The 24206-nt window shown below is 35.2% G+C and overlaps 1 protein-coding gene across 4 annotated transcripts in view; it reads right to left on the reverse strand.

The window, feature by feature from the left end:
* The window catches only part of pcdh9 (protocadherin 9), a 194690-nt gene that overhangs the window by 123118 nt on the left and 47366 nt on the right, over positions 1-24206 (reverse strand). For 2 of the 4 annotated variants that reach the window (XM_028014621.1, XM_028014624.1), the window contains exon 3: positions 8527-8628. The exons of the other annotated variants lie outside the window; for them this stretch is intronic. In XM_028014621.1, the coding sequence (XP_027870422.1) occupies positions 8527-8628 (102 nt within the window). The remainder of the gene's footprint in view (positions 1-8526; positions 8629-24206) is intronic. 4 annotated transcript variants of the gene reach the window in all.

The following is a 24206-nucleotide window of genomic DNA, read 5'->3' on the forward strand; positions in this document are numbered from 1 at the left end:
GAAATTTAATTGATTGCTTAGAATGTGTGTGGAAAGCAAGAACCATGCAGGATAAAACAAGTGAAGAACAAATAAAAAAGAGAAAATGTGTCTGTTTTTGTGCCTGATTTACCTAGTAAGAAAAAAAACCATTGAAAACTAGTGTAGCATATTATGACCCAAGTGTCTGTAATTATAAATTGGGTATTGATGTTTAGGTTGCGAACAGACTTAGTAAAGCATGATAACATATAGGAGAAATAGCCCTGATTCAGTTTCATATGAAGTAATATTTTCTCCATTCTCTTGTCTGCTATCTGATTTTTTAAAATCATTTTTTTAGACTCTTGTCAAGAAAATCCGAGCTCATCCCACTTCCCCATGCTGGAGATTTTAGTTTAACAGTAATAATAAATAAAGTTATCTTTAAAATTAATCACTCAAGTGACATCAGGGCCCAACAGTAGACTTAAGTGTCAATAAAGTTAGTTTAACAGTAATAATAAATAAAGTTATCTTTAAAATGAATCACTCAAGTGACATCAAGGCCCAACAGTAGACTTAAGTGTCAATAAAGTTAGTTTAACAGTAATAATAAATAAAGTTATCTTTAAAATGAATCACTCAAGTGACATCAAGGCCCAACAGTAGACTTAAGTGTCAATAAAATAAATCTAGTTGTGTGTGTTGTTTTTGTCTCATGCAAACTTTGCTTTAATTCTACTTTTTTCTATCTAATCATAAAAAATCATAGTCAGTCAGAGAGAGTCATTAAACAGGAAAAGCAGGTTTCCTGGAAAAAGAGGAAGTTTCCAGCCTGCAGATTTATAAAAATAGTTGAGACTATTTTAAAGCATGAAAGTTTTAAAAAATTAAATCTAAACATTTTGAGTAATTTGATAAGATTCAAAGTAAAATACTTATATTAATATTGATTTACTTGTAATAATACTTACACTTATATTTGTGAGAACACTTATAAGAAAAACAAGCAAATGTAACTTTGGTATCAAATAATTAGAATAATAGATTATTCTTGGTTTCTTTTCAGAAAACATCTGTAATAACTCACATTAAGATCATAATAAGAGTAACTAATAAGTTATGGTTATAAAATCATAAATGAATGATAGATCAGAGAAGCTGAAGAAAATAAATGTGATATAAGTTATGGTTATAAAATTATAAATGAATGCTAAATCAGAGAAGCTAAAGAAAATAAATGTGATATAAATGTGATTTTGACATTGAACTTGAAATGGTGTAAAAGGTTGTAAAACTGCAATTAAACATCACTGATATGTTGGAGGTAGATGGTAGGTGAAAGGTGACAGGAAGGGAAAAAGGGGAACTAACAGGAGAGCAGAGATGATCAGCAGCTTATATGGAAACAGGAGGTTGAGCAGCCCTGAGACATTGGCACAGACATCATGACATGATGTCTCTTAAGACAGTGACGGATATGAGATCATCTGTCTAAGCAGACAGATGAACCCTATATAAGGTGGGTGCAAAAGAGGAACCGTTCATTGGATCCTCCGGGCAGCTTCGAGCCAAGATCGAGATGGACAAAGAACTCTGCAGCTGAAGAAGAGCCGGGGCCACGGAGCCGGAGACTGTCCTGCACATGGAGACCAACCCGTCTGGCCCACAATCTGTGGCTTCGAATCGCACTTCTCTCATCGGCTGGGTTCAGACCCCAAAGACAAAGATGAAGACAAAGACAAGGAAGAAGAACTGGTGCCTTTTTTCCTGCCAGCACCAAGTCCTGTGTGACCTCAGCATCCATGCGGAGAGGAGGCTCATCAGACCTGCGGAGATCCTGGCCTTCATCGATCAACATCTTCCTCCTGTTGCAACACCTTCTTCATCATCGTGCCAGGTCTGGGGTTCGAGGCGCCAAACTCCGTCCGTCTCTCTCAAAGGTTCCCTTTTTTAGTTCTCAGTATCAGCAGTAGGGAAAGATAGACTAGATGATTGATTTTACTTATTTGATTATTTCTGCTACTGAATTAAGCTGTACTGACCCTTGCAAAAATGCCTTACTAATAAAATATTTAGCATAAAGAAAATCTAAAGATGTTGTGGACATTCAGTTAATGAGTCACCTTAAAGTTCTTTGATGGTTGTAAAATAGCTGTGATGTTTGATTCTGGAGAGGAAGAGGTGGAAAATGTTTTTAGGTTGCTGGTAGCCCATATTTAAAACCTCATCCTTGGGACTCGCCCGAGTCACTAAAACCTACCTGGTTCAATAACAAATGCAAGTTGCAAAATAGAGAACGAGCGACCGTTAACAGGTGTGCTCTGTGAAACTAGTTGGCTGTAGGCTGCTCAGTCTGGCTAATTCACAGGGGGAAGAAGGGTGGGACACCTGGATGTAGGCCGTCAGATAACCAGGCGAATCGTTTCTCGAAACCAGCTTAAACAGAGTTTACTTCAGTTCTGGACAGGGTAAATCCCAGCAGATTTAGGAAACTCAACGTACCCGTTAGACGGAGAGCTGGTAGCACATCTCCCCTCTCAGAAGAGGAAGTACGAGAGTGAGAGAGTAGAGACAGAAAGGAGGGGGGGGGTGTTGCGCAACAACACTCTGCAGTCCACAGCATATTTCCTTGCTGTTCCTGATTGAGATATAGTCTCAGAAGCTTACAATGACACTGCACCTCTCCTAGGACTACAGTTTAATCATACCCTAAAGTTTCTTTGTCAACAGCAACTGTAGCTACGCAGCATTTTCAAAACCTGTGATGGAAAAAAAGCTCTTTGTTGTTGCAAATAACAGTTCTGTACCAATACTATTGCAGTCAAGAATGCAGATTTTATTCTACATGAATCACAGAAAAAAAAAACGTCAGCTGCTTTTTGTGCAACAATCCACTATTTGAAGAACATGGAGAGTTTTTAGACATTGAAGTTTGAAATCAACACAATAAAAAAAATTAAAAAACACAATAATACAAGACAATTTTATAGCGATCGGGAGATTTCTGAGATTCCTTGGACTCTATTGTGTCCACAGAGTTGTTCCAAAGATTTATTTATTTATTTATTTATTTATTTATTTATTTTATGTGGACCTTGTCTTTCTGAAGGATGCTGTGGCTGCCACAGAGTGCTGTTGCCATGGCAGGCTAGTTTTCGATCTGCAAAAATCTTAAAATCTGTCCTGTTAAAGTAACATCAACATGAATATTCAGGGCTTTTAAGTAAAGAAACTGCATGGAAGACTATCAATACTGCTTATTTAAACTGTTGATTTTAATAATGTGGCTGAAAAAAGTTAGTAAAGCACATGTGTCCAAAACCCAAATATGTTGGGAAAACACCAAGAAAGCAAATTAAAAAACTGTTAAGAATCCATCTGTTCTGTATACAGAACAACAGACCTCTTTTTTCCTGCAAATAGAAACTTGCAGAAGAAAATCAGACAATTGCCTTTCCTCTAAATATGCAAAAGCCTTTCTATCTGATGCCATTGTATTGATGTTTTTCTCAAACATTTTATAGCTATATATCTATAGATCTATTCAATAACTTGTATTATTGAATTGTAACTCAATTCTGTAAGTAACAAAACTCATATAGATTAATTACAAAAAGTCATATTTTTAAAGCCTCTACTTCTGTCAATTGTGAGGATTTTTAGCTTGTAGTAACTAAAGACACAATATTCAATTAATATTAAATATTTCTTAGAAGATTAGAATTTCATCAGGCTATTAAAAAAATAATAATACACAAGTGTGGTCTTAATTAAAAGTATGTTTCATATTTGAAAACAGTTACGCCTTTGTTTAATTACAATGATGAAAATACAAATATAAAGTTACATTTTCAAGTGTTTCAAAAAAAAGTGGATCAGTGGAAGGAGTATCAACTTTGTCTGTATGAATTCTTTCTGGATACATATGCTACACAGAGATACAGCCCATTCACTGCTGTGATTTTATAAATTGCATCTTCCAAAGTGGTGTTACTGCAGCATTATTGGATATTCCATTTCCAAAGCTCCCAAACTCTCCTCTCTAATATCAGTTCATGGCCAAACAGGATTTAGCACTTGAGTGTATTTCAAAAGTCTAAAGATTCTGAGCATTAAAAGCACCAAGCATGTATAGCAGTTTGCTAATGTGATTTTCCAGTACGGTCAATAAGTACATTTCAAACGAATACATTTAGACATTGTATAAACCTTGTAAACTGTGTCCAGAGTTAGTTCATTTTCAACATCTGTTTTCAGAGTGTAAACCAAAGATCATTTGTACTTCAAATAACTATTCTAAAAACTAACTTCTTCTCTGTTAAAAAGTTCAGGTTTTTTAAGTATATTTTATACAAACAGCAAAACGAATTACGCATTTTCAGGACTCCGGAAGCGTTCAGAGAATATGCACATTTCTGCATAAATTAACAGTTAACAACTCTGTACCAGGAAGTGTTAACTGTTACCATTGCTAAAGCAATTGCTATGCTGATAAATAGCTCACTATGTAAGCAAGTTAATCTAAAACTATATTTTATGTTGGTCTAAAAGGGAAAAAATGAAGCACATTTTGTGAAACAGTGAGTCATGTTACATTAAGTACCTATTTTGTGCAGTGTATTTGTATTGGGATCACCGGAATAAAATATGCAACGTGTAACAGCATCAAAGAGGGCTGAGTTTACTATCTTTTTTATTGCTGTTGTTTGTTTCTTTTCAAGTAGCATTCACTTTAATTTTGTAAGATTGGCATATAACAGGAGCAACTGTGACTGAGTGATAGAGTAATCTTCTTGCAATCGGACAGTTGTAGGTTTGAGTCAAGCTTCCTCCTATCATTAGTATCAAATATGCCTGTGTGAATGTGACTGCATGAATTTGTCTGTAGTGTAAAGTGCTTTAGTATGACTGGAAAGGTGCAATATAAATTCAGATCATTTACCATGTCTTATGTAGCTACACTGAACATCACAATATGAAGGCTACAGTATCAGAAATACAGAGAGTTGATAGTGAAGACTTATTTACCCAAAGGTGCCTTTTGTCGTACACTACTAAAATCCCAAAAACAGTTGTACACAGTGGTATGACAGATATTTAAAGATTACCCCTGGCATAAACAAGATTAAACTATTTAGTATCTTGCCAACAATATAAATTGCAAATAAATAAGTCAATGGTATAAACCTTGAAGAGATGAGACTTTTCTTCTTGATTCTTATTAATTTGTTTATAGCTTTTTTATCCTCACCTGCAAGTCAGTTCTTTTGTATTCATTTTACAATAATAATTAAATTTCCAGTTATCTACTCATCATGTATATAGAGTAAATGGCAATAAGTGTATTGATCCCTACGAGTATGAGGATCACAAACTGAAAAACATTCAATAAATCAATGAGACATATGCAGTCCATGAGGTGACTTTTCCAGCTTATTGTATTTTACCTGAAGAACTACGGTTCGGATGCAGTTAGTTTCTTGTGTGTCATGACTGCTGTTCACAATAAGCACAACCAACCTATTCTTCTCCACGTAATTTGGAATAAACTATTAATGAAGGAAGGTGTCTCTCTGTGGCCAAGGACTGCTCAACAATCAGCCCAAGGACTCACCACACATAGGATGGGATAATTTCCGCCAGCTGTGCCTTTTCATGTTAGCTCCTGCCCCTCTCCCAACCACTCCTCCCCATGCAACAACTCCCCGATGCACTCGGAATGACAGAGGAAAGAAAATTATCGAACACCAATACAATAAAGCTGTCTGGTAACTTAATAGGCTGCTGAATAGGGGCAGCGTGGCCATCTTGCTTTGAGGCGATAATGAGAGTCATCATTCCCTCATGGGCTAAAAGAAAACGGCCTGTGTGAGAGGACATGAATTTATCTGAGTACGCATGCGTATGTTTGGCTGAGAGGCTTTTTGGTCCGGTGAGGCCCAATAAACACACACTACCATGCTATAACAAAGCCAGCGGGATATTTTGCTGAATTCAGCTGAAAGGAATTCTGTGAGAAATTCTGTTCACTAAATCAGGCTAATGTCCATATAATGTTGCTGTAAGCTTCAGGGAGACACAAAGCATGCACTGTCCTATTTATCTTATTACAGGTCCCTGAACCAGTTCCAAATGTGAGAAAAACATCCCAGATTAATAAAACAAAAAAACTGTGTGGTAATGGAGGTGAAAGAAAGATTTACCAGGATTACTGAAATAATAATAGAAGGTGTAATTCGTTTCTAGTGACAAGGATTTTTGTTAATGCTGGACTTTTACTTGTGAAAGCATTCCTTTTTCAAACTCAACGATAAATCATTCTTGTTCCTGTTTACTTAAATCACTAGTTGTAGTTCTACTTAAAAAAATATGTTATATTAATATCACAAATGTTCTAATATGTTGCACCTCTGTCACTTGACTTAAGACATTTGTGTATGATACCTGCACTACAATAAGTTGCACTTTATGTTTTCCTTGTATGAACATTATGGGTTCCGTTAGTATTTTTTTTATATCAAGAAAAAGTTATTCTAATTTAGATAAAATGGATGCAAGATTACATGGCTGGCAGAAGATGACGGCTAAGATGCAAAGGCTTTGTGCGTTTACTGTCGTTTGCGTATTGTATAAGGATAAGTAGCAAACAATTCATGTGAAAAAAATGCTAGTCCTTATTTTACTCTACATTTTCTGCCCTCAGTGACTGACAAAACTATCAAAGTCTTAGAAATGTTTACAGCAGCTAAGGAAACTCTGACCTGTTGACTGTGCTGATGCCAGCTAGTACAGTAAAGATCACTGCATGACACAGCGGTGTGCCCAGTGGCATCAAGGGAATGTGGGTGAGATGGAACTGCTTTGTGTTTACACCATTGCCTCGTTAGCTTTTCCCTGTTTGCTGATAGTGGACCCAGGGGGACACAACAAGCATTAAATATTTAATGGAAAGAAAACTGAGGGTTCAATGTTTGTGAACATTACTGCTTCGTGAAAAATAAATATATGCAAATGTTTTCTCAGCTGTATATTTAGGAAATGCAGATATAAAAGTTTTCAGTGTTTTCATAAAGTACAAAAAGTTTAAACTGTGTTAATTCTTTAACATTTTTCCCCAGTGATAGAAAAGTTAATTGTCAGACACTACCTTTTATTCAGTAACAAACTAATTCTCAATGAGTATTTTGGAAACTAATCTCAAATGTCTTTACAGTGTAAAGTAAAGAAAGTAAGCTTATATTTGACAAAAAAGGTACAGTACAATCATCAAGCACTGTTCATCTGGAACAGTCCAACTGCAGTATTTTTTTCTCCTATGTTGTAAATTTGCCTTACCTCTACAGCCAATAATTCTTGTGTTATTTTTCTTAGATTGAACATGCATGTTTCCATTTACTAGTAACTTGAGGCTGGTACACCTGAAGTTCTTCAAGGTGGAACTATAAAGGACATTTCTATTCTATCCACCTTCTAACTGACCTAACAATCTTGTAAATGTGATCAAGAAATAGTTAGCTAATCAGAAAAGATCCCATAATTTAATTTATGGTTTGCTGTTTTATTTTCTCCCACTCATTTCATTTAATTCTAAATGAGAAAATTAAACAAGCAGTTCTTTGTTGTTTCAGAATGTTTTGGCTTTGTAGAAACAAAAGTGGCATGAAAATTTACAATGACCACAGTGTTTTATTCAAACTTGTTTTGCAAATGTGACCAGCTTTTTAGTATTTCTTTCTTGTGAGATGCTTGCAGACCTTAAAATTATATGGAGTCTACAGTTACAGTTCAGCTGAAAATATATTGACACTCTCTGCAGATTTAGGCTATAATGTGCTTTTAGTGTGCCAACATTAAAAGATCAAGACTGGTGAAATTCTTCACAACTATGGTGTAAGAGAAAGAATTGCATGAAGCTAACACTATCTGTGAAACACAATGACAGTAAAGGAATTCACACAAATTATCCCTGCGACATGCAAAAAAAAGTTCCAAAAAAAAAAAAAAACTTGGCATTGCGGTGAGCAACGGATGCAGATTATGGTAAGAGTCCAACCCCCCTCTCAGCCCTTGTTGATAAACTGTAGCAGAGAAAAACCGACATCATTAAGATTCACCAGTGCAAAGCGACACAAGCAAACCTTCTCTAACCCCCCGATGACTATCAAGCACTGTGTTTTCCAAGCACGGAGGTAATGAGACAAATACTTATTACTCAAGTAAAAATGGCATGAATATTAGCATCACATTAGCCCTGAATTTAATGATCTTTCGAGTACAATATGTCACTGTTACTCAGATGCAAAACCTTTTTAGGCTTTGTAGAAGGAGAAAAACATAGAAAAATCTTTTGCAATGTCTCTTACTCTAGAATGTTCCAAAGCAGGGATGGAGGCAAAACTTTAAAAAATAGATATTTTTTTCCAATAACTGTCTTTGTCTTTCTACATGGAATGCTGATGTAATAATGATCTTCAAAATAGTTTGGATTTTATGATATGAAATGATTTGCATTAGGTGAAATGCTAATGATTGTTTGCCAAAAATGGGACCATCGGTACTCACTAAAGGGGTGCAAGGGGTCCAATATTCAGGATTCAGCTCTGCTCGAGGACGGAGGTCCAGATATTCGGGGTTCAGTTCAGTTCGGGCACGAGTTAATGTTCCCTTAATGGAAATTGAAAAAAAGGTTCCGTTAGAATTGGTTATTTAATTATTGTTTTGTTTGCATTAACAAAATGTGTACAGAACAGAAAAAATACAAAGCTCAAATTTCCTAAATGACTCAAAAATAAGATTGTTTACAAAGATATAAGAATATCTATCAAACTCTCTTCAGATAAACTTGGCCATGCATGCAACACATATGCAGATATGTATGTATAATGTTAATTCAAAGAATTTACATGAAGTTTCACCAAGAATTTTAATTAAAGAACAGAAAATGAGGTTAGAACATAGTTTCCCATTCCTGAAGCCTCTGTCCTAAGTGACATGCCATTGGAATGGACTGATTTTGCTGGGCCCCATGTGGTCTATGATATATACTGTAATTATCTGCTGATTCTCAAAATGGTTGTGTGTAATGAGGCTATGCTGCATGAAGCCCCAGGCATAAATCACTGTCTTTAACTGACTTCCAGATGACCAGCAACAACACAGAGCAGAGGAAGAAATGGGTTATCTGAGAAGCACTACTATAAAATTGTGTCTCTTATCAGCACACACCATATTGTCAGCCTAAATAATTTCACACATTATTTTTTCAAAAAGGTATAAGTCGGCTTGCAATTTATATATAATTTTTTTTTTATTTTTTTTTTTTTGCTTATAGCTCGGCAACTGGTTCATTAACTGCTAACAGTCTTATTCAGCATTGCAAAAAAGGTGGAGACCCCGTAATGTATGTGTTAGCCTCAACCTTGTTGAATGACATGAGCCTATCAGGTGATTGGCTGTCCTTGGAATGAAACTCCTTCTAAAAGAAAACACATTGCTGTGAGGTACACAAGCAACAGTCCTGTATAAAAACAGATACTTATAATAATGGAATGGATTACATGGTGTGAGATATTTGGTAATTGGAAAATCTACAATAATTAAAACAAAAATGTTCCGTCTTGAGAGTTGTCTCCCCAGATATTTTAATGTAATACATAATAGAATAATTTACTTTTAATCCAAAGTTGGAATATCATTTTAACACCCAATCTGCAGATTACATTACATTTATTGTGCTCTAATATTTTCTATTATAAAAAACACACACAAAAAATAAAAAATGAGATGACTAAAATATATGCTAAATTTATTGTTAATGAGTGAAGGGTAAAACTCAGCTCCCAACAGTGATTAAATTTAATGAACCTTAAACCTCAGTTAGACAATTTAACTAAAAAGCTAAAGAAAACTGCACTGAATGCATGTTTAAAGTCACAATCAATGATAGTAACAGGGTAATAATAGTAAATCACTGTGGATTACATTATTGTCATGAGCATGTTTGTGTTTAATGTGGTTTACAAATGGAACTGTGTTTTAAATTCCTTATGACTTTCAGGTTCACACTATATAGTAACACGAGTATCATCCAAACCATGGGTAAAACAGAACAGAATGCTGTCCGAAGAACTATGCTAGTTTTACATTTTAGTTGGGTTAGAAATCAACATTTCCAAAATGCACTCACACAATTTTAACGAGGTATGTTTCTCATAACAGTTTCCCTAACAGTTCTTCCAATTATTGAAATACCAGGGAAATGGGTAGAATGCAGCTGAGCAGCGCTCAGAACCTCCATCTCATTTGTGTTGGCTTAATATATGATTTCACTTGTCTGTCATTCTAATTAATGGAAGTGCTGTACTATAAACTGCCCAAAATGGGGATTATTTATGACTATCTAGCCATTTATCATTGGTATAATATGTGACAGAGAGAAGGAAGTGAGAGTTGGCAACATTATAATTGATCATTTTTCACTTCACATTGTCAGTGACTGTGGTAAAGTCCCTGGTTGACGCTGACAGCATCACATGTTACACCTGTCAACTCTGACAACAAATATAAGCAGCATGAATAAAACAGTTTATTAAGATTTACTGAGAGTCCTGCAACTGCATGAGGTGAACACCACTTTCCACTACCTGAGCAAAAACTGGAGTATTCTAGATAAAAATGTTGCAGCCAAGGATTGACAGATCATTTAAGTATGCACCGTGGTAAAAGTTTGAACTATACCCAATCAGTGGTGTTAATGATAGTCTGAAAATTACTGATTTAGTTTAAATTTACAGAACAGAGTCTAAGAATGGGGAGAGGTTTCTTGTCACTAAATGGCCACCACTGGAAGTTCTCAAGTAATTAGTGTTTTCTTTTAAATTAGGCAATGAAATTAAACTAGCACAGCATCATTCTGTTGTAACAGCTTGTGGTAAATGATTCTGTGTAATTTTGTCAGTAGTACTCTGTCATACAACTAAATGATTATGGAAACCTAGATGAACAACAGATTTACACCTGGTGTGAATGAAACTGGTATCTACTTTGCTGCTTTACTATAAAAAAATGAACCTTTCTGAGTTAAATGCAGCAATCATCATTGAGTAAATGTTGCAGCATATTCTTGAGGCGTGTGACCTCTTTTTTTAGATGTAAAATCTTTGTAAAGTACCTTTATGGGACTGCATTCTGGTGCTTTGTAACATGCTGTTAGCAACAGGATGTGGCATGGGGTCTGTTTGTTTTCAGCACATGCCATCAGATTCTCTTAGATTGCCATCAGGGGAGTTGGAAGGTCAGATGAACACCTCACAATTGTTCCTTTTGTTGCTCTTCTGCAGGTTTTATTAGACCCACAGTTCTGCTGAGAAAAGTCAGTTGCTAAGGAGCAGCACGGTTCCCATGCAATGTAGGGAGAATAATAAAAGTAAGTTTGAAAACATTCAAGATACAAGTCTTCATGTCTACTCAAAGGTAGAGTGTTAAATAACGTATTATTTAATTTGTGTATCACTGATTATATGGTTTAGCAGACTAGTGTATTCAGTAACTTGTGTTCTGCTGTATTTTCAAAAATTACTCAATTAAATTATTGACATTAGAGACTTGAGAGAATCTCAAGGGTTTCTGGTTTGAGAACTTCTATACTTTTTGCAAATGATGTGGTTCTGTTGACACCTTCAGGTCATGACCTTTGGCATGCAGGGGAGTAGTTTGAAGATGAACATGAAGCCGCTTTATTACTTGGGGACCGGCTGTTCTGTATTTTTCAAACAAAAAACGGTGTTTGAAAGAGCTGAGTTGATATAGCAGATGCCTCAGTTTTAACCTCTACTTATGGTCATGAAAAATGAGCTTTCCCATTAAGTTCATTAGCCCAAAGAAGATTTTTGATGTCGCGGGGAGGTGGTTTGAGATTCTGATACAGATCTCCTTTTGTTTCCTCAGTTTTGATGTTTTCTGCAAACATCCAACTGATAGTACACATTGTGGTGTACTACCAGTTGGACAATGTATTCTTTCTGACTAGGAAATCCCTTGGGATCTCCCATATTGAGGAAAAAGAAAGGTCTGGATTTCATTTGTAAAACTGTTCCTCCCCTTGACTGACTGATACTCTTACACCACCACTACCTGCTTGAATCATTATTACAATACTTTTATGTCTTTTAATGCCAAACACTGACTATATCAAATTAATATTGGAAGTGAAAATAGGGCTTAGTAGACCAGGCAATCTTTGTCCAATCTGCTATTGTTCCATTTTAGTAATCTTGTTTAAACTATAACCTCAGTGTGTGAAAATCTCAGTAAATCAGCAACTTCAGACCAGTCAGTTGGCATCAACAACTTTGCTATTTTCAAAATCATCTAAATCCCTATTCTTCTCCAATCTGATGCTCAAAATGAAGTTTGTCAAGTCATCATTTATAGATGTAAAATGTTTTCAGATGCAGTAATAGAATTTGCTGATTTGCTTTGTATGTTAACATGTAGTTGTGAAAAGCATAGCTCTATCATTGCTTCTTTATTAGTTTATATGTATGGTTTTAAAAGTAAATATTGAAAAGTACTAAATGACGAGGCCAATATTTAATAAAGCTCAAATTACTCAGTGAAATAAATACAGACTGGAAAGAAAAGGCTTGAATATACATTTTTTGAAGCCACTATTGTACTTAATTGCATCTCGCTCTCTATTCCAGCATCTGGCAGATAAAGGCCTTTGTTGCATTTGTTTACATTGTTGCTGAAGTTGTTTTATTTAAAACGAATTCAGTGCTTTCTGAAAAAGCAAAAGCAGAACCAAAGGATCTGAATACCATGCATGGTTCATAAATAAAAAGATTGTGTTTCTACATTGGGGGAAACCTGAGGAAAATTAACTTTAATGACATGTCAAGGTAAGAATAACAATACACGTCTGAAAGTCTTCCTGGACCCATAAAGCTACTCAGCTGAACTTGTCTGGAAACTGTGGGCAGAGGAGATGACTATCATTCAGGGGATAAAACACACTTTAATTAGCTTTACCATTAGTCTATCCCTGCCAAGCCTTCTCAGTCACAACAGACCTTTAATTCTGTTTAATTACCTTAGAGATACCACTGTATGCACTCTTCCTTGACATCACAAGACAACATTCATTTCTCAACAAGTGCTGCATGCGTGTGTGTACTGCTAAGAGGAGAACACGATGTTTATCTTGTGACTGGTGGCAAGACTCGTGGGGGTGGGTGCTTTTTTGGAAATGACTTATTCAAGCAGTTATTCAATTATTTCTTTCTTACTTATTTGCCTGATAATTTTTTTTTCAAAAGGTAAATAAAATTGTATGACAAACTTAAAACAGAGAAAACATGTCAAATGAACAGAAATTGTTTCCTAAAAAACTGGAAATTGAAAAGAATTTTTTAGATTGATCTGACACCCTCTGCTCATAGAAGTGCTACAATTGCTAAACATTAGCAGTGCAGTAAAATCAATCACTGCATCATCAGAATTGTCTTTGGAAATTGCTCTCCATTGGTTAATATATTAGTCATAATCAGTCAGTGCTGGCGTGGCTTTCTTTTTCTTCGCAGTCTGTTAACTTACAGTCATTCGGAGCTCTAGCAATGCAAATGAACCCATCAAGTGGCCTTATGTGTGTATTTTCCCTCTGGACATTGAAATGAGATCAGCTGAGCAGTGTTGTCTCTTATTTCACAACGCAATCGTTACTTCATACAAAACAATCAGACTTAGCTGCAAGGCTTTGTCCTTTGTTTTTTTACATTTTGTTTATCACTTGTGTGAACTTAATGACTGAGCAACAGAATAAAAAAGAAAGAGGTTTAAGGGAAAATGTGAAATATGAGTTAGAGAGGGCAGAGCGGGAGTGCAAGGAAAAATAGAAATGATGGCTGGAAATTTGTGACGATTATAAAATAAAAGTGCACAGGAGGGGGCCACGAAGTTGTTTATATTAAGCTGTTGAGATGGCTAGGCAAGAAAATCTGTGATTATCATTCTTTGATTTGCCAAGCTTTGCAGCGATTGGGCCTTCCTTTGGTGGCAGCATTAAACCTTATGTTTATGGGTCCCCATATTAAGCCCATTTCCACGCTCCCCATTCCATGCGCTAAGTATTGACATTCCATTTAAAGTTGCCAACAACGAGGAGGGTATTTTATGACAGAAATGTAATGGAAACGAACACAGCAAGCACTGCAGAAAAAAATATAACACAATTACAAAGACATCTTTGCAGAGTTGCAGAGTAAAAGGAGATAAGCATGATGTGCCCCTGCTTTCCTTACAAGGAACAAAGGAAATGAAATTCATCACATTCCTCTGCCTTTCTAGACTTTCTGCTGCTTTGTAACATACAAAGAGAATGGTTCCTTCTAAGTAGCTCACCAACCATAGATATGTGTGCTTCAAAAAAATTAATACAGACATTAGACTTGATATGTTAATTAATTGCACATGTTTAAACATGCCCTTGCTATATTTAAAGTCCCAAGACTACTCTGTTCAAAATTGTGGAAAAAAAAGTCAATGTAATACTACAGATTGTTAACGTAGCCATTCAATGAAGGTACTTTGTGCACAAATGGAAAACAAATTAGGTTAAAGTCTTGTGACAGGATAAATAAAACCTTGATCAATTAAGTGGTTGAAGAGGATGACAGTCCAGCACTAAACTCAAAAGAGTCCTGCTGTTACTGTTTAATTCTTGAGCCACAGAGAAGCATTGATTCTCTATGGCACCACGTCCTTATCATTACAGTCAATGCTGAGGCCAGCCCAAACCATTCTCAACAGTCGCTAATGGCTTAAAGGAATTCAGCTGTACTCGTGGCAGAATCGTAATAAGGGGATTTTATGAATTTGTGGCACGGGGACTAGAGAAAGCAGAATTTTGCAGGTCATCTGCAGAACACAGTGAATGCATTAACAAAACAATTCTCTCTCATTACTTAGAATTATCTCTTTTCACAGTGCTGAATGGAGATTGAGGTGCTAGGGGGGTCAGCTTATCTGATGAAATAAGTTGCAATGCTAATGTTTGCAACCTGCCTGAACCAATATCTTGACTGCCTAACAAACCTTTTTCACTAACAATATAAATACATAGCATTTGAGTTCAGCGAGGAAAAAAATATATATAAATATATATATATATATATATATATATATATTTAGTTTTTTTTTTTGGTTCTCTCAGCCCTTTATCTGTTCCGTAAGCACACCTTTTATCTCTCAGGCATAGGACTTCAACTCACTGGGGTTCTGTCTTTGGTTTTGGCCTCAAAACAGTGTTATTCAGAGAGTACTCCCATAGGAGCTGTGTACAGAAAGAGAAGGAAGTTGTTGCAGAACAGCAGTTTGCTTTGAGATCAGATGGGTTTCTTGTGGTCACTGTGTTGTGTACTTCTCTGACCTTGATTTTTTTCTGCCGACAACAGCTTTTGCAACTTCTTCCTAAGAGATCAGTGCACACTTGCTTAAACTGTCTGTTATCTACAGTCATGTTTTTATCATACCCATTATCCTTTCATTATAAACTGAACGCATAAACCAGGCTCTTCCAGATCTCATTCAGACATAAATTTGTGAATGATTTATGATTTTTTTTTTTGTAGTTGCTTTGCAGTAAAAAGAAATAACTTGAAATATAAAAGGCTTTTGCATCATAAATGGTGGGAGACAACTTACATACCTCACAACAGAAACCTGATTTTTTTTTCGTTGGGTTCAGAGAACATGAATATATTTCCAAATAAAATTTATTTCCCAAAATTGTTGCCTGAAAACTTCACATTTGGTATTAAAGGAAAACAAGTCAGCAAATAGAACTCATATACTGAAGAGCACCATGATTTCTTGTCGTCAGAGTAAATAGAGTCTGTCATTTCATACAGCCTTGTATCCATTGTTACACAATCAACATTTTATTTTTTTTTCTTCTCTAAAGTGTATCTTTGTCCATCTGCCTTGTTGTACAATCTATTCAAATGTTGGTTGCTCGAGTTGGAGCAATGAATCTTCTTCACAAAAGCTAAGAGAAGCGAAAAGCTGTTGCAGTGAAACTTTTTCATATAAATCTACTAAGGTTTCTCCCTCCAGGCTAACCTACACAGGCCCTACCTTGAGACCTCCACTACTCCAGCTAATTAAATTTAAGAAGGTCAAAATACTTGTTGGAATTTAAGGTTGCCTAAATCTAATTTCTTTGTATGGGTTAAAATAAGTAGACGGTTGCATGCCATTCAGTAACGGCTATATACAAAGGCTGATTTTATTCTGTAACCTCTAAGCTCTGAGTGCATTACATTACTGCCTTCATGATGGGGATTTTTATGATCTTGGAAAATACAGGCTCACCAGACTAAATCCTGTACAGCCTTCAGGTAGGACACAGTGAGCGGATAAGCCGAACGGCAACTTCTCTTTTTGTGTGCCAACTCTTGGACATTTTTAGCAACGCAAGCAAGAGAGCAAGACTCCAAGTGTGGCATAACCAGGTGAAAGTAAATAGGAGAATCATCTTTTTGAGCAGCCAACAGACTAAGTCTTATTTTTGTACAACAAAAAAATCTTTTTTTAAAACACATTTGTTTTTTAGGCTATATGTTTATAGTTAAATAAAACAGTATTTTTTTAAATTTGATAATTGAAAGTAATACTGTATTTATTTTTTTTTTTTAAAAACATAGGAACAGATAAAAATGTTTAATAATGTGTAAAACACTGGTTACAAAGATACATGTAAAGTATTTAATGTTATTAACTGAACTAAACTAAAATAGGAAAATTAAGGACCGATTAGATAATTAGTGAAGAATTTTAAAGAATCCTATAACTGGTGGCTGAGGTTTTATTAGGGTCATAATATGTCATATTTTATAAGACTGAGCTGGCCGAAAAAGGATCAGAATCACATTAGGTTGTTGTAATATAAATGTATTGTATCATTCAACTTGGCACAATTAAAAATAATCCATTTAAATATGTGAAATTTTAACCTTTTTAATATAAATGACCTGAAGTCACTTAAAAGATGAAAAAAACAAACAGTTGAACTAGTTAGAAATTACAAAAAAAACTAAACTAATTATTTAAGCTATGAAACATATCTACAAAAATTGCACAAAACAACTAAAACATTAGTTATTAACTGGACCATACAGATGTGCAATTACACTACATTAAAAAGATATTTTTCCCCACTCGATCTTAATCTCTGTAAGGCAGCCTCTGTGGGTTGAGGGTTAATAACTGAAAGCAGTTTCACTGTATGTTTCCACAGTAGTTAAGAGAGTAAAAGTGAAGGACCAGATGGCCTTTGGGGGCTTCAGGGTTCACAAATTGCAAACATTTATCATCAACAGACTGGTGCAAACATGGCCAAATATTGCCTTATAAAATATTAAAGGAAACTTAAAATCAGCTGTTGGAAATCTAACATAGACATATAAATAAATAAAGACACTGTAAAACTGCTCAGTGTGTATGTGTTTTTTCTGGTTTGTTTACATGTACATTATCTTTCAAAATAAATGGCTTAGTAGTCTAGAGAAACAGATATAATCTGTGTTACACTATTTCAGAAACAGAAATGGATCCTCTGTAAGCACACAATAGGATACAATGACAGAATCTCATTTTTCATCTATTCAAACCCTCCTACCCATCCACATCAAAGTAAGATATTACAAATGCTTACAATGACCGTTTTTAGCATTCCACCAGTGGCCACTCTATGGTTTGACTTAACTTACAAACTCAAAACATTTTTTTTTTTTTTCTGCAACCATACTCAAGAGATATTGGGTGAATATCTGATACTGCACTTATGTTGCTACTGAACTCTTTCCCTCCTTTTGTAAACTTCAGAAATATGCTTCACTGGGCCTAAAGATTTCCAGCTAAAGTGACTAAGAAGTGCCAATGGCATGTCTTTCAGTGGTGGGTCAGGAGTCTGGTATGCGTTTTGTTCTAATATCCTGGTTTCACAGACTGAGAAATGGTCTCTGGAAATATCTTTCAAATGAAACAATGCTTTCTTTTTAAACTCCATCCACAAGCCTTGAAATAACAACAAAGTCCAAAGTTGTTTCAAGGTTTACTTTAACTTGGCTTCCAGTATGTTTTGACATAATTACTTAGGAGGTCAATTTGTTTATCTATGAAGGCAAAAAACATTTTGTTTTATTCTAGTAGAGCACTTTAAAAAGGCTTTTTTGGTTCTCAAACCCATGTTGATTTTGAAGTTCCATCCTAATGTAGAAAGCAGAAACACATACACATACTTCACAATTTTTAGCTTCATACTATGAAAATGGTTATCATGCATCTTAATCTTAAAAAATGTGATAAACCATAGATAACATTTTATTTAACCTGCTTATTATGTCTTTGTACTATCTGACTCTCCTGTTAAACTATTTCTTATTAATGTTCATGTCTACTCTCTGTACAGAACAATTCTATTAAATTTTGTGACAGTAATAATGAGGCAGAAAAAATGTGCTATTGAAAGCACTTGTTGTATTCTGTGGCTTCTCTCATCAGACACTAGTAGTCACAGCTGGGTGCTGAGTGAGAGGCGTAAACCCTCATGATTCAGACAACAGTCTAACCATCAGACACTGATAGTCAATAAAAATTTCATCAGCTGGTTAAAAATAAAAAGTCATGGATTTGTTTTTGTCAGCATGCCAAATTCTCTCTGAGAATGTTTATGTTTATATGAAAAGTACTACAGCTGACAGAGAGAAACTGCACACTTGTTTGTCAGCACTTTATAACAACTTGTACTTTATGTTGGACAGTTGAGACATAGACTTGAATTTACTTGTATTTTCAGCTCCTGCAATGGAATTAAGAACTACGGGGCGCTGCAGTCAACACTAATTTCTTGGCTGAACTTTGAAATTTTAAATACTTTTAGGGTCATTAACGTTGGCATTTTACGGGAAAATGCTTTCTTTGAAATACATCCCCATATTTTCAAAGGTGAGTGCATGAGTTAGAGGGTATCTGATTGATAGCAGGGCAAAGCCGTTTCAGTTCACACTCACCAATCAAAGCAGCGAGTCAATATTTATGAGCCACAACAGCACGTCTCGTATTGTTTTCCACTTATGAGTGTGTGAAAGTGTGTGTGTATGCATGTGCTATTGTGTCACTTTGCAAAGCATGGCTACAACTCTGGAAACACAGTTTTAATGAAAGCATCCCTATATGTTTAGATGGATGGCATGCTTGCTGTTGTGCATTCAGATGTTACTCTAGAGTTTATCATCCTTTCTTTCTGTCTCCATGATGTGTCTGTATCAAAGCATAAGGTTTTATATTTATAGTTTGACCTTTGATAAGAAAAATAAAGTGCCTTGTGTTTTTTACTTGTCTCATGATTCTTTTTTCCTCCTGTTGGTGGGTCACAACCTTATCACACTACTGCATATCTGTCTCGTGTTTCAATACCGGAGGAATGCTTTTAATGTGCAGCTCTGAGTAAATAACAATCCAGCGTCGCCTTTTTCTACATTTGACAATGTTGCGTATGCAATTTGATCACCACCTAAGTCAGGTTGCCACAAAATTTTTAGAACATTAGTAGAACAATCCATTATAACTCTTAAAATGGCATGTATGCTGCATGTATGTAGAGGTTGCTGCTACAGAATTTACACAAGATTATCATTGCTATTGCTATGCAGGTGCTATGTATGTAATGATGAAGATTCAACTTCCCTAATACTACATGGTTGGAATGATCCTAATTGACACACTTTGACCTACTTTCTGATTATTTAGCTGATATTTACTCAACCACATGGGGGCAGTCACAGAATGCATGCAATGGCTCTCAAAAATATACACACCACTATAAGAATGCTAGGCTTCAAATTAAGCTTAAATAAACCATTTAGAAGATATGCTTTATATGTGCTTTGCCTTGGAAAAAAAAATACATACAAAATAAAAAAAACGCTGTAATACCATGGTTACAATAACTGCTTAGCTTGACACCTTCAGTCAATTAAAGTGAATCTGGTCATCCTGAGATAAAATTCTGCTGTCCTTTCTTGACATCTGCTCATTAGCATCTTTTAGCTAAAGCCATAGTTTGCAGCAAGGATCAAAATTATTCCCTCTTAGAAGTATAATTTACCAGAAGGGTACAAAAACAACATATAACATCTTATATAGACCACAGTGAAAGAAGTCTAAAGTAATTGGATAACATATGGAACAAAAGCGACTTTACAGAAAATTGGCATTTGTGCTAAACTGATGAAAAATCAAGACTGGAACTGATAAGAAATGCTACAAAACAAAATAACCCCGAAAGGAGTTGTAGAAATGTGCTGGTTGTATTCCATTTATGACAATAGTATTTTGCATTCTCCACACATCCAGCATAGAGTTGCAAAAAACACTTTTTGAGATGTAAAGTCACCTTTTAGAGTTTCCTAGCCAGAGTCCAGAACTAAATCTCACCTCATCTACAGAAGGTTGTGGGCAAAACTTGTCCTCCAAATTTGAATGACCTGCAGAACTTTTGCGAGGCAGAGAAGGCAAAGATTGAACGTTCACATTGTATCAAAAGGTTTCACAACAATATATTAGTTTATGGATGTGCACACTTATGCAACTGGGTATACAGTTGTTTTATTTTGTTTTTATCTTTTTTGTGTTGTTTTACTCTTGTCAACATTTTTTGGCTGAATTGTACAGAATAAATGACATAGTATGAAAAAAAACTATTTATAATGGCCTAAAGATTTTTTTTCCATCACAAAAACATGCCATGTTAAAAGAGGTGTGTACACTTGGACTAAGCCGCTCTAGATCACCAGATAAACAGTTGGTCTGCTCCTGATAGTCATCCTCATTTAACATTATGTATGTCAAGTAACGTCGTTGACTTCGCTTTTATCAAATGTGAAGAGAAGATGCTAAATTAACAAATCCTTTGAAAAATGTAAACTTTACTCAAGTATGTAGTTTTACTATGTAGGTTTTTGTTACGTCGCATGAAAGTTAAAGGAAATGAACTTACCTCTTTAATTAGTACATAACAATTACACCCCAAACTAAGTTCCAATAAATCATTGTAAGAAAAAAGACTTTTAACATAGCCGTTCTATTCACAATGAATGTGAATAAAAATAACTACTTGCATTTGATATGAGGCATTCCTTTTTTGGCTTGAAGCTTCTTTGAACTATTAAAGGTTTAAAATGAAGGGATATTTTTATACATTACAGATACATATCTTGTTACTCATTCTCCCAGGTTTAAGTGTCAAAATCACCTAATTTACCATAATTAAGACGTTTTCTTTTATCAAAGGAGCATCTGCTAGCTATATTGCAGGAAACCTTCTCCTTATGAATATGTAAATCAGTGTTGAACCTGAAAGAATCTGCAGAAAGCTGCAGGCTAAACCAGCCAATGATAAAACACTAAGATATGAGAAATAACATTACAGAGGATTCAAATGAGTCAACAGTACGACCACCTAAGATAATCCACAATTAATAACACAAAGACATCAGATGTTATCTGCTCTGGTCAATCCCTAATGGCAGGGAATTAGATGAAGTCAAGTGTGTCAACAACATTAATGGTCCAGATTATCTCCCTAGGCTGATGTAGCTCGGAGAAAAGCTCAAGTCAGCCAGCTCAGTGGTTCCTGTCATTGTCACCTTGTTTTACAGCTTGGGAATGGCAGTTGGATTTTGAGGATCTGGAACTGCTCAGAGCGAAATGAAACTGATTTAATGGGTCAGCAGTGCTATACATTGTCACGGATAGGGTGACAGGTTCAGGAATCTTGATATTTATTCCAGGAATGAAGTTGAAGCTGTAGTTGAAGAGCATAATGTGTTACGGTTTTATTTGTCCGACACATTTTTGTACTGCAGTTTAGATTTAAATGATGCCTAAAGCTTATTTTAAATCCTTGATCTCTCTTTATAACCTCAGAGTGAATGCTCAGAATCACTGGACAGGGAAAACATCTAGATGTTTAACAGAGGTTCACTTGATATTGCTATATCGATTCTGCTTCAGACTTGAGACAAATTTCTCATGCCCTAAAGGTAACAAGAGAAAATAAAAGTGAAAGAACTCACACATCCAAGTTTTCAAGGCCTTTGGGAAGAAATTAAGTTCAGTTGGACTTTAAAGAGGCTGTTAGATGGAACGTTAGACGTGATTTTGCTATCAACCTTTCACTTGTTCCACCATCTGCCATTACAGTAAAACTTAAAAGCTGCTGCTCGCCTGTGCAGTCTGTGCTCTGTGCCATAGAGTAGTTTACTTTATGAGGTCCAGCATATTATCCCTGGAATTGAAGCCCGGAGAGGAAAAAAAAAACATAAAATGTAGAGCAGCTGGACAGACTGCCAGCCTTTTTTCTCTATAAACGTTTATTTTGGCCTGTCGTTTTAATTTTGTGCATGTCTTTTAAAAGGTAATATCGTATAACAGTACAAAGCAAAAAAAAAAAAAAAAAAAATCACATATGTATACACACAATTATGATAGATGAAAAATGTACTATTAACCAAAGTTTGGCTTAAAATTTGCCTAAACTATAAAAAACATAACTAGCAATGGCCAAACGTTTTTGCCACACTGGCCAAAATTAAAACATCTTACATACACATAGGCTAGAAAAAGCTTTATTTTTGTTTATTAAAAATGCAAAAACAAATGTATTTTTTTATATGCTTTAAAATAAACTAAACGCAAGCTATTTTGACAAATCGATAAAAATAATCATTTAAAGACAGACAAGCATCCTAAATTTTAAATTCACTTTTCTTGGGAGTAGAAAAAAATGCAATCTATTCTAAACAACATAAACAAAATGAATGTCACTTGTTCTTCAAAACTAACTTTAATTAGCAAAGTTTAATAAAAAACCTATTTATTAATGGTCAAGTTTAATAAATAGGACTCCTATTAACAGTCAAATATAATTAATATGATTCCTATTTATTAATAGTAAAGTTTAATTAGTAGGTCTCATACTTATAAATAGCTAAGTTCAATAAATGACTCCTATTTGTTATAAAGAAAGTTTAATAAATAGAATTCTATTTATTAACAGTCAAGTTTAATAAATAGGACTCCTATTCATTAAACTTAGCTAGCCAATTAAAGGTGTTTATTATTATTATTATTATGGGTGTTTGAATTACTGTCACTTAAACATGTTTTATTTTTGTTGTGTAATAGTAAGAAGCAAGAGACAGAGAAATCCTGAAAGAATCCCTGCACCGATGCTAACAGGCATGTCACTGAACAGTGTTGCTCACCTTTTTCTCTGGGGCGGGGAGGATGAGTTAGGCTGGTGTGGGGTGTTAGGGCTGCTGCTGACTCTGACTCGCATGTTGCTAAGTGCAGTAAAAGGCACAGGGGCAAGTTAAGTACACGAGTGTTTTTGCTAAACAGTTGCCCTCACTGATTAAATGCAGGTGAAATGAAGGCTAAGCTAACTAAGCTAACAGGTTACACTACACTCTACCAACCTCTTTCGGAGAAAAACATGCGTAAGAAGCTGACATCCTGTCGTTTGTGTTTCTCCTTTTTCTTTTTTTTAAAAACCTGATTTTGGTATTATACTAGACAGCATGGTTCCTATCTTCTTCTTCTTCTTCTTCTTGGTATTTATTGGCGGTTGGCAACAAACTTACAGTAGCATTACCGCCACTTACCGGTATGGAGTGTGGTTCGAGATGGTCTATAAACTTTCACTTTCTACCTTTTCCCTCCATTAACTCCTGATTAAACATACCCCCACACATACACACCTGCTTATATTATCCAACTTGCTTATAGCTTTATATACCCCTCTTTGATATTCTTTACACATTCACACCCAACTTGCTCTACTCATATCCTATGAAATAGCTTTGTTTTTTTAAGATACCGAATAATTATTTGAATATGTCTACTCCCGAAATCTCTCCTCAAAAATTCTATTAAATTAAACCTTTCTTTAATACCTACACACTCTCTCAGCATGCATCTTCTCTCTTCTTCATACTTACAACACTCTAAAATAACATGCTCTATTGTTTCAGACTTCTCACAATAATCACACTTTCCAGTTTTATGCTTTTGTATTTTAAAAAGTGAATAATTAAGCCCTGTATGACCAAACCTTAACCTTGTTATTATTCTTTCCTCTTTCCTATTCCTTCTTCCTATTCTTTTCTTTCCTACAGCCA

The sequence above is a fragment of the Xiphophorus couchianus genome, chromosome 4 (genome assembly GCF_001444195.1).
Source record: "Xiphophorus couchianus chromosome 4, X_couchianus-1.0, whole genome shotgun sequence".
NCBI classification, from domain to species: domain Eukaryota; kingdom Metazoa; phylum Chordata; class Actinopteri; order Cyprinodontiformes; family Poeciliidae; genus Xiphophorus; species Xiphophorus couchianus.